The sequence below is a fragment of the Lontra canadensis genome, unplaced genomic scaffold, assembly GCF_010015895.1.
Source record: "Lontra canadensis isolate GAN:19392208 unplaced genomic scaffold, GSC_riverotter_1.0 scaffold221, whole genome shotgun sequence".
NCBI classification, from domain to species: domain Eukaryota; kingdom Metazoa; phylum Chordata; class Mammalia; order Carnivora; family Mustelidae; genus Lontra; species Lontra canadensis.
In genome coordinates this window covers 524,253-536,168 of record NW_022631215.1, presented here as the reverse complement: position 1 = coordinate 536,168, position 11,916 = coordinate 524,253, and the positions used below count along the sequence as shown (strand labels likewise).

At 42.5% G+C, this 11,916-nt stretch overlaps 1 protein-coding gene across 1 annotated transcript; it reads right to left on the bottom strand.

The window, feature by feature from the left end:
- Positions 1 to 1,970: 1,970 nt before the first annotated feature.
- On the bottom strand, positions 1,971 to 5,075 carry LOC116862109 (zinc finger X-linked protein ZXDB). The gene has a single exon (XM_032849245.1). It carries the CDS (start codon positions 4,998 to 5,000, stop codon positions 2,580 to 2,582), a length of 2,421 nt encoding a protein of 806 aa, XP_032705136.1. The 5' UTR covers positions 5,001 to 5,075; the 3' UTR covers positions 1,971 to 2,579.
- Positions 5,076 to 11,916: the final 6,841 nt, after the last annotated feature.

Genomic DNA, 11,916 nt, shown 5'->3' with positions numbered 1-11,916 from the left:
TTTTTAGTGCACTGCCAAAGTGCGACAATAACTGTCATCCATAGACATTCACGTGCAAACACTACTGGACTAGTACACTAGAGCAATTAAGAAAGCATTAGTTAGCCAAACTCTGTGGCAAAAACTTTTAAACAATGAAACAGAGGTCTATTTCTCATCTGAACAATGTAGAAAATAATCTCATTTATCATCTGAGTCATATATATGTGTGTGTATGTTACACACAGTATTATCTAAGATGAGAAAACAGGGGCAACATAACTATCCATTAAAAAATAAGAAAAAGAAAGGACGGCAAAGATGGGAATGCACATGCACATGCAAGGGAATGGAGCAGTTAAGCAATAAGTAATAGAAATCAATTAAAGTCTGAAACAGCAGCTAGTTTTGACACTGGAATGAATCATGGAAGTTAGATGAGTGGAAAAGGAGAGGTCAAAATAATTTCTCTTCTTTGTTTTCAGCTATGTATAGAACTATGTATAGTCACTAGCCAAATGTATAGAACTACATATAGTCACTAGCGAAAGCCCATTTGGAATGTAAGTTGGCTAAACTGTCATGAATCCAGTAACTTTGCCAAAACTACCACACAGGGTTGTTCTGAAAAACAAATAAGATACCAGTTGTGAAGATGTTCCACAAAATTCGAAAGTTGCTCTCATATAAGACAGACAGTTTACATAATAATCAGATTCATTCTATCCTTCCAACTCTGAGAAAATGCAAACAATGAGCTCTCTAGACCACAGAAAGGAGGAAAACTCTGTTCCATTATCAGAGCTTCATGTAACAGCAGGCTCCATAATCACAGCTAAGTCTGACTTTGGAAGCAGAGCAAAGAGGGTGACAAACTGATCTAAGGGAAAGAAAGGGTTGCTGATATACCTGTGAGCAATGTCTCCACTCCTGGCATTTCCCCACAGAAATCTGTGAAAGGTGAGGAATTATTCAGTGGAGAAAATACAGATTCCCTATCCTGCCTCACTCTAACCCTCACGAAATTTATTGTTTAAACATGTATAGGATTAAATATCTCAATTTCTCAATTTCTTCCTTATAGCAAGAAGGCCTGAGAGGGGATATATATATATATATATATATATATATATATATATATAATATTCATCAAAATATGCCAAAAACCACAATTCTTTTCCTTACATATTAAAAACTGGAAAAGAAGAAAAGTCTAAAGTGTGTTAGCTATGTGTGTGCATTGCTATGATCATCTGACAGCTAGGAAACTCAGGCTTAGTGAAACTAATTTATTCAAGGCCACTTACCCCACACAAACTTGATCCTGGACTTGTTTCATGTCAAAATTCTGGCTGTAAACTTCAACAAAAACAAATCCTACCCTCATTTATAAAGGTCAGGATGATAAATGGCAAGTATAGCCAATATATGTTTTGTTATCTTTTTTCATTGCTAATTCTATCACTACTTAAGAAAATATTCTGGCATTGAATAATACTTCAATTAAACTTTTACAAATGCCTTAAACAGCATTTCCTCCTCCACTAATAGTAATTCTACAAGAACTAACCATGATATCAGAAACACAGGTAATCACCAATAAATGCATACAAAAGCAGCAGCTGCAAATATCACAAAAAGAGAGAGAACCAGACAATATGTACCACCTGATAAAAAGAATACAACAAGACCTAAGGAACATTTTCTTCTTCCCAAAATCATATTTCCAGTCTTATCAAGTCTCTAGATCCAACTATCAAATTAAGGAAACAGAGGGTAAATGAACTTAACACCACAAGGATGCAATTTAAGATTGTGGTAAATGCTTCTAGTGAAACAACCTATTTTGTAAAGAAATAAAAATGCAAATAAAAAACAAAGGGGAAACACAAATGAAAAAGACACTTAAGAGATTTATTGGAACTCTATATTAAAAATAAATAAATAGCATTTAAGAGACAACTGCAAATTGGAATCTGATTGGATATTTCGATTAAGGAGTTACTGCTACCTTTAAGTATGATAATGGAATTGTAATTTTTTTTCAAAAAAGACTGTACTTTACAGAACTATATATAGAATAATTAGGGTTGAAATGAGGTAAAGTATGGTATTTGTTCCAAAATAATTCTTGGTGAGGGTTAAAATGAAGATAAGATAAACAAAATTGTTTACAAACTGATAATAGTTGAACTTGGCTACTAAAAACATGACTGTGCATTACACTATTATGTAAGTTGGAAAAAAGCACATGCAACACAATCACTAAAAAAAGCCCTAATTTTTTTCACAAGGAAATAAGCTTATCATCAAGGAATTACAGAGCTGAAAAGTTCTTAGAAACAACATCTATTCAAACCACCTCATTTTATAAATAAGGAAATTAAGGCTCAGATAGGTTAAGTGACTTGCTCAGGGTCACACAACTTGAGAGTTCCAGGAACAAGATCATAATTTAAATCTCCAAACATATAGCCCAGTGTGTTGTTCTTTTTCAAACCTCTAAGAAATGCCTGCAGTTAAACATTTAGTCCAGAATATCCTAAAAATTGAGTGTAATTCATAAGAATAAGCCACGTGGCAAGGAATTAATAGTTAGTTCATACCAAAAATGAGCTGCCAGTCACTGTGATAAGATCTGTTTCTTTCTGAGAACCATGGTTTCCTGCTGCATTGGAGAAGCCAAACTGGGTTTCCTCCTCCTGTCCAAAGAAGTCGGAGTCAGGATGTACATTCCATTCTGCTTTGGTTGGCGGCAGTAGTTCTGAGACACTGTTTTCACAAAGGGTGCTTGAAGGAGTCAGAGCATCTGTGTCCACTGTTAGCTTACTGCTGGGGGTCAAAGCTTGGGGCTCTTGACTCGAGTTTTTCATAGCCAAAGAGCCCAGAGATGCCAATGGCCCCACACTTAGACTTGGAACATCATCCATATCTAAGGGACTCTGCTGAAAGCCAGAGGCTGTCGTTCCAAAAAACAGAGAGGTATCCAGACTTTGAGGAAGGTCACTGGTGGCCATCAAGGCCCGAGGGTCCACAGCCTGCCCCAAGGAATTATTATTATTAGCAGGGAGGCTTCCTGCCAGAGTTGAACTCACAGAAGCCACATCAATAGTTAAGATTCCAGAGTTCACCAATGCTGTGTCCAGCACTGCAGCTGAACTACTGCCAGGCACATCAGAGAAGAGAGACACTAGCTCTGCATCACTGAGATCACTCTGTCCCTGGCTGGTAAGTTCACTGCTGGGGGTAAGAGAGTTTGCAGCTTCTAGCTGAGCTAAGAGATCCTGGCCGAGGTTGTGCCTTTTGGCCATGTGGGTCTTCATGCTGTGCTTGGATGTGAAGAGTTTATTACAAGTAGAGACTGGGCAACGGCTTTTCCAAGTGTCCACGTCCTGCAAGTGTTTCTTGGAGTGAATGTAAAGACTACTGCGAGCAGAGAACCTGGCACAGCAGCCTTCCACAGGGCACACAAATGGCTTTGTGCCCAGGTGGGTTATGCTGTGGCCTTTCAGATGCTCAGCCCTTGTGAAAGATTTCCCACAACCTTCCACAGGGCACATGAACCTCCGGTCATCCTCGTGCTTCCTTTTGTGCCTTAAGAGTTTAGACATGCTGGTGAAGTTCCAGCCACAGCCGTCAAAGTCACAAAGGAAAGGTCTCTCACCGGTGTGGCTCCGCAGGTGAATTTTCAGGCGACAAGCCTTGTCGTACTGTTTGCTGCAGCCAGGAAAAGAGCAGGAAAAAAGTTCCTGTTCCCTGAAATGGGCACGGTTATGGGAAAACAGGGCACTCACTGTGATAAACGTCTTCTTGCAGCCAGAAAACGCGCACTGGTATGGCCTCTCGGGCTCGAAATGGCTGCGCTGGTGGGCGCTGAGTTTGGCCTGAGTGGGGAAGCTCTCCTCGCACACCTCGCATTTGAACGAGTTCTCCTGCTCATGGCCCTTCATGTGTGCCTTGAGGTTATAAACCGTGGTGAAGCTCTTGCCACAGCCCTCTGCAGGGCAGCCAAAGGGCCGCAGTTTGTCGTGCGACTGCAGGTGCCTCTTGAGCTTGTAGGAGGTGGTGAAAGTCCAGCCACAGCCGCCCAGGGGGCACTTGAAGGGCCGCTGGCCCTGGCTGCTGCTGTGAGTCAGCAGGTGCACCTTCAGCTGGTGCTTCTTGGCGAAGGTTTGTCCGCACTGAGCCTCGGGACACAGGTACAGCACCACGCCCGGGCCTGGGCCCAGCGGCCTGCGGGGGGGACTTTCGGCTGCGGCCCGGCCCTCTGCCTCCTCCTCAGGCGCTGGAGCCGGCGCGGGTTCAGCCGGCTCGGCCAGCAGGAGGTCGGGCGGCAGCTCTGGGCAGTCGCTGGCCTGCGCGGCGTGCGGGACGCCCGCTTGCGGAGCCATCAGACCCCCAGGCTGAGGGGCAGGCGCGACCCCAGGCTCCCAGGCTGGCGGCGGGGGCGTGGCCAGGGTGAGGACACCGTTCTCGAAGCGCAACAGCAGGTTTTGGTTGTGGATGGTGACCGTGCCCGTGAAGGCCGCGGCGGGTCCCAGGCCTGGGGCGGGGATCGGGTTCTCAGCCGGGGATGGGGCGGGGACTGCGGACTGGCAGCCAGGGCCTAGCGCCTGGCGGCCCGCGGGATTCGCGTCACTCTCACCCTGCTGGAGCTGTGGGACCGACTCGGCCTCCTCCCTCCATACAGGCCCTGCGGCCTGGCCGGCGCCCGTGGTCTCCACGTCGCCACCCGCCGGGTCCAGCAGCACCAGGAAGAAGTCATCGCTGTCGCCGCCGCCAGCGTGATCCAACCTCGGGGCCAACGGGCTCGGGCCCGGGCCCCGTGAGGCCGTGCGGGCCTCCTCGTGCCGCCTCCCCGGCCCGCCATCTTGGGGGCCCCGGAGCAGCAGGAGGCGGCGCGCGGGGACCTGGCCAGCTCGCGGGTCAGGGCCGCCGTGGAACCGGCTGGCGCCCGCGGGGCTGCTAACACCGCCGCTCTGTCGTGTCCCACCAGCCGGGAGCAGCCTCGGGCTTTCCATCTCCGCGTCGGTGAGGCTCCACTGGAACCAGAGCCGCGGAGGAGGCGCGACCCCGCCCCCTGCCGCGGGCCTGAACACGTTCCTGAAAGGAAAAAAAAAAAAAAAATGTGCAATGCGCAGAAACTGGCCCTATCAGATATTAAAACGTGTTTAACGACACAGTGATTTAAATATTCTGGTACTGGGTCTCTGGGACAAAATAGAAAGCCCAGAGGCAGAACCTGGTATGCACAAATAAGTTCTACATCTGATATTTGTGGGAAATCAAGGACGTCTTCCCAGATAATAAGGAAATGAAAGTTCATTCGGTAAACGGTGCTGGAATACCTAGCAATCTATCTGCTAAATGCAACTTAAATCTGTACATCACTGTATATACCAAAATGAACACCCCACCTCCTCCCAGTGCTAAGCGTGGTGTTTAAAAAAAAAAAAATTGTTTACTGGATGGCTCCCTGGCTGGCTGCCTGGCTGGATTTATCAATCCAGGGAGAGAAAATTCCTGGGACAACGCGCTATGTGTCAACATTGAACTACCACAGTGCTAGTAAATTCTACTGAAAATGATGTCCCCCCCCAACCCCAGACAACTTCCATATCCAGAACTGTCTTGAGCAAGATCCTCAGGAAAATTTGTTTTATACTTATTTATTTATTTTGTTTTGCCTGCTGGTACAGAAATTAGAATCAATAAGAGGTGGGGCCAAAACGGATTACCACTGTTCAGCCTAGAAGTTCAAAGCCTGGAAGATGAAACAATTTATATTGAATCCTAGAAAACCCTACCCACCCCTGGGCTTTTCCAAGACAGTGCACAACCTAAACCAACTCTGCCATTACACCATGGTAAATTTCATGTCCAATCCCACAGCATTCCTCAGCTAATTCTAGATTCTCCAGCACGTGGAGGTCTCTGGACAAGACTACCAGGTAAATGTGACAAGATTAAACCCTAAGTCACCATCATGGACTCTGCTGAGAAAAATACACATATGACCGTGTTCAATAGTCTTGGTGTGCCTGCTTGCATTTCAGTGTCGTGGCCCAATCTTACTGTAATGGATATGGCCTGTGATGCCTAATGATTGTATTAATGATGTTTACGATCTTCCGACTTGTCTGTCATCTGTGATTTGGGAAGTGATATGAATATAGGGTGAAATATCTAGCAAGAGAAAGGTTGAGAGTAGTAACTAAATTATGGGGTGCATATAGTTTAAATAAATCTCCACTTTCCCCCTTTCTAGTGATAATGTATATTTGCAGATCACTTGATAGGAAGAAAAATTTTTTTTCATCCCTATTAGGGATCTAAACCTCATCAAAATTTTTCCTTCACATATTTTCCTTCCATTACATTTTTTGAAGGAAACCATTTTTGAAATCTGAGATATAGAGGAGTTCATAAAACATACCTACCAGGTTTAGATAACTTATAAAAACAAACACCCATGTAACTAGGACCGAGGTCAAGAAATAGACCACTGCCAGGTTTCCAGAATGCAGACACTGTGTTCCTCCCAATCACAGCCCACTCCCTTCCTTATAGATATAGTCATTGTCCTGACAATGTGATGATTTCAGAGCTCTTCTGATAGCTTTACCATTTTTCTACACATCTCTAGATAATACAGTTTATGTATACGAGTTATAAGTGGAATTGCATGCTTCCTTTGATGGCTTTTTTCTCTCACGTTGTATCATATGATACGTGTGATTTGACAGACTCATCCATGTTGTTCAAGGTAGCTGAAAATCCTTTGTCTCCATTATTGACTAGCGTTCCAGTGTATAGTTTTAGTGAAGTGATTATGTTATGATTATACTTACAATTCTACAGTGGATGGACACTAGGGTTGTTTCTAGTTTTTGACCACTATGAACAATGTTGCAGTGAACATTCCTGGAAATTTCCCATGGAACACATGTGTAAAAGTCTCTTGGGTATACCTCCAAAACCACATTCACTTGGATATGGAGTATGAATATCTTCAGCTTTTCTAGATGATGCCAAATTGGTTTCTGTAATAGTGACAATTTACACTCTCTCAAGTAGCATAGAGCTCCTGATGCTAGACATCTTCACCTACACGTAGGATTGGCAGAACTTTTTTATCCCCCCACTATTACTGTTCAGCTTTTGCATATTCTTATGTTAATGAGCCTTTTGGATTTTTTTTTCTTCTGTGAAAGGACTGTTCAAGATTAATTCTGTCAGCCATCCTTCTATTTTCCATCTACACCTACTCATTTATCGAGTTATTTATGTGTTTTAAATACTAGTCCATTGATTATATGTGTGGTCAAAATATTCCTTTGCTTTGTTGCTTGAATTTTCACTTGATTTATGCTATGCTTTGTGAACAGATGCTATACAGTCAAATTTATCATTCTTTTCTTTATTATTAGTGCTCGTCTGTTTTTAGAAATCTCTCCCTTTCTTGGGGCTAAGAACATATTCTCTGTATTATCTTCTAAAATATTTATGACTTTACCTTTCACAGGTAGGTCTTAATCTCCCTACAGGTGATGTTTATGTATGATACTGAGTAGGGTTCTGATTTCCTGCCCCCCCCATTGGTATCTGATTGTCTCAGTAAACCACTTTTGAAAAGTCTTCTCTTTTCCAACTTATTTACAACAACATGGTCATAAATCAAGTGTCTACCTATGTATGGGCTTATTTATTTATTTGAAATACCATATATCAGTATTAATTACTACAGATCTGAAGTCAGTCTTGATATATGGATAAGACCAGCCCATTCTACTTTGTTCTTCGAAGGTGTCTTGTTATTTTTTAGCCTGTTTTGACGCCATTTAAATGATCAATTCATTAGAAGTTCAACTAAAAGCTTGTTTGAGATTTTAATTGAGATTGTGTTGAGCTTTAAGATTTAATGTCTTTTCAATATTGAATGTTTGTTTCATGGATATGATCTCTCTTTTTAATAAAATAACTCATTTAATATTCCAATAACATTTTGTGTATTTTCCATAGAAAGACATTTTCATCCTGGTACTTCATATTTTGCAAATACCATCTTTGACATTTTCACTTTCTAAATTTTTTCCCTGGCAAATAAAGTATAGTTGGTGTTTGTATGTTGATTTCTTTAAGCTATAAACATCTAAACTCTTTTGTTGATTCTAATAACTTGTTTATAAATACAGATAAGGATCTAATGTACGGAATCATAACATCTGCAAATAATCCCAGTTTTTTTTTCCTTTCGAAGGAATTTTTTAATCTTTTTTCCCCCCTTCCTGCTCTCTCTAGGTGATGGTGGACATCGTTATTTGGCTCAGCTCTGAAAGAGAAAGGTTTCAGTAATTCTAAGAGTGGTATTTCATATAGATGTTGTGTTCTATCGCAATGTGGTCCAGTCAAGAGTTAGAAAGTGTACAGTGGACAGGAGAAGTTTAACATCAAGTTAAGCTATGAGAATTGTGTAATATATAGGATATGAGAAAACTGTGTATGGTATTCTGGGGCTGAGAGAGAGTACTCGAGGATACACAAATTTGAAGTGGGGGTGGCCCTATCAAAGGCTGGGGTTCACACCTCACTGGAGAAAGTATAGGAGGACCTATTGCATGGCAGAAAAGTTTGCTGGTTTGTGGGCACCAGAGCTGGTTTGCAGAACTAGAGCTGGTCTACAGTTGCAAGGCGAGCAGGAAGCAGCTCTCTGGAACACATAGGTGTGGACAAGCAACAACTAGTGGTCAGTGTATGGACATGTAGTAGGAATAGGGATGCTGGTGGAGTTGGAGGCCCGGAGCTAAAAATGTCCTGCGCACAGGATCAGAAGGGCCATGGTGTTGGAAGGGCTAGAGCACTGGGAGAACTACAGATGATAAACTTGTTGGGCAGGGGACGGGTAGGGGCAGTAGAGAAAGCAAGCAGAGAGAATCAGTGGGCAGGTAGTTTGGAGCACAAGATGTCTCTGTGAAGAAAGCCATAGAAAGATGATGAGCCGGCCACACCAGGACTGTACATCCAATGAGGACAGGTGTTCTTGGCTCATGCCTGGGGCAAAGCACTGATGATACACACACACACACACACACACACACACACACACACCTCCGAGAACCAGAAAGAAGAGGAGAGGTACTTTCTTCAATGTCCCTCCAGTGTCTTCTACTGAGAAAATATAACATTGTGTCACTTTGAAGGAGAGATACTTAACGAATTGTGTCTACTATCAGAGAGCATGTTTTGATGGGCAAATTTGGAGTGGAGAGGCAATACATTAATAATTGGCTTCAGGGGCGCCTGAGTGGCTCAGTCCATTAAGTGTCTGCCTTCGGCTCAGGTCATGACCTCAGAGTCTTGGGATAGAGCCCTGCTTTGGGCTCCCTGCTCAGCGGGGAGTCTGCTTCTCCTTCTCCTTTTGACTCTCTCCCTGCTCATACTCTCTCTCTCTCTCTCACTCTCTCAAATAAAAATCTTTTAAAATTAAAAAAAATGGTTTCATGTCCTTTATCAGTTTAAGGGATTCGCTTCTATTAGTGTGCATGAACAGCATGCAAGCTACCTGCCAAGTTTATTGTTAGCTCACCCAAGGAATAGAATCATCCTGTTATTTTTCTGGTAAATTAATGCTTGATGCAGCAGGACTGGCAATTTCAGGAGGTTCAATAGATTGCTTAGGATTCTTGGTGGACCCAGGGTTCCCTGGCCTGAACTGAGTTTTGCTGCAAAACCCAGGCTCTGGCACAAAGGGTTGTCATGGAGCTAGGGCAGAGAGCCTATGAGTCCTGCATTCTAGTCTTTCCCAGGGCTTGTCTGCTCCACCTGCAAGGAGAACCTTGGTATATGGTGAGATTGCCTCTCTCACCACAGTGTTGTCCTCGAGAAAAGAGTACTTTATACCTTAAATGCTACTCTGCATTCCTGGTGGCTGCACTTAAACTAGACAAGGAGAGAACATGCTTGGATTTCATTTAAAATCATACCCAGGGGTGCCTGGGTGGCTCAGTGTTAAGCGTCTGCTTTGGGCTTAGGTCATGATCCCAGGGTCCTGGAATCAAGCCCCACATCAAGCCCTTGCTCAGCGGGGAGCCTGCTTCTCCCTCTCCCTCTGCCTGTTGCTCCCCTGCTCATGCTTGTTCTCACTCCCTCTCTTTGTCAAATAAATAAATAAAACCTTTAAAATCATGCCTAACAGAGCCCTATCCATGGAGGAGCAGGGCAGAAGATTCCTGTCCTACACTGAAAAATATATATATATATTTACCATTGTTCATAATGTGTGTGGTTTCATTGTACTTATCTCAACTGGTTTTAGGCTCTAATGTGGACAAAAATTGATGAGAGAGGGGCACCTGGGTGGCTCAGCGTGTTAAAGCCTCTGCTTTCAGCTCAGGTCATGGTCTCAGGGTCCTGGAATCGAGCCCCGCATCGGGCTCTCTGCTCAGCGGGGAGCCCGCTTCCTCCTCTCTCTCTGCCTGCCTGCCTCTCTGACTACTTGTGATCTCTGTCTGTCAAATAAATAAATAAAATATTTTTTAAAAAATTGATGAGAGAGAATGGCACATATGTTTACCATTCTTAAGTGGCAAGCAATGCATTCTGTAGTGATTGACTTGTTGCTTATATTGAGGAGAGACATTTTAATTTAAAAAACAAAAGGAGGGGGTTTTCTTTCCATGTGCCTACATTTAATAGAATAAGATAACACTAAATCAGAAGAAAAATATTTTAAATGTTGCTCATTCTTGTACTCTTGTACTCTCTTCCTAGTACTACCAGCGTGTTAAGCATATTCACCTCTTGGGCTCAGAAACCACACAAGACAAATCAGCCCACAGCTTTCTTTTCACACATATGACTGAATTTACTTCTTATTCCAGGCACCTTGAGACCTTGTACATGAGGACCTGTGTATGAACAGGGAGTTTGTCCTGTAAATGCTGGTGGGAACTGCTGCCTGGTTCAGCTCTTTTAACTGCCAGTCTTGCAATGGTGAGATACAAATGTAAATCCCAAACTTTTTAAAAGGTTTTTAGTTATGAAATATATGGTGTTAGATTACTTTCAGATATAAAGTATAGTGATTCAGCAATTCCATGCATTACCCGGTGCTCATTAGCACAAGTGCACTCCTTAATCCCTATCACTTATTTAACCAATACCGCCTCCTGTCTGGTAACCATCAGTTTGTCCCCTATAATTAAAGTCTATTTCTTGATAAGTCTCCCTCTCTGTTTTTCCCCTTTGCTCCTTTGTTTGGTTCTTAAATTCGGCATATGAGTGAAATCATGTGGTATTTGTCTTTGTCTGACTTATTTCACTTAGCATTACACACTCTAGCTCCATCCATGTTGTTACAAATGGCAAGATTTCATTTTTTATGGTTGAATAATATTCCATTGTATATATATACACCACATCTTATTTATCCATTCATCATTTGAAGGACGCTTGGGCTGCTTCCATAATTTGGTTGTTTTAAATAATGTTGCTATAAATGTAGGTGCATGTATCCCTTTGAATTAGTGTTTTTGTATTCTTGGGGTAAATACCCACTAGTGTGATTGCTGGATCATGGGGCAGTTATACTTTTAATTTTGAGACAATCCTTCATACCATTTCCCACAGTGATGTTGAACATCTTTTCATGCATCTGTTTGCCATCTGGTTATATTCTTTGGAGAAATGTCTGTTTATGCCTTCTGCCCATTTTTAATTGGGTTATTTGATTTTTTTGGTCTTGAGTTATGTAAGTTTTTTGTATATTTTTGATACTAACCCCTTATCAGATATATCATTTGCAGATATATTCTCCCATTCATTAGGCTATCTTTTGTTTTGTTGTTTCCTTTGCTGTACTCTTTATTTTGATGGAGTCCTAATAGTTTATTTTTGTTTTTGTTTCTCTTGCCTCAGGAGACATATCTAGAAAAAGTT

Bases quoted from the DNA above. Each gene is read 5' to 3' on its own strand.
- LOC116862109 (XM_032849245.1), bottom strand. From the start codon at position 5,000: ATGGAAAGCCCGAGGCTGCTCCCGGCTGGTGGGACACGACAGAGCGGC.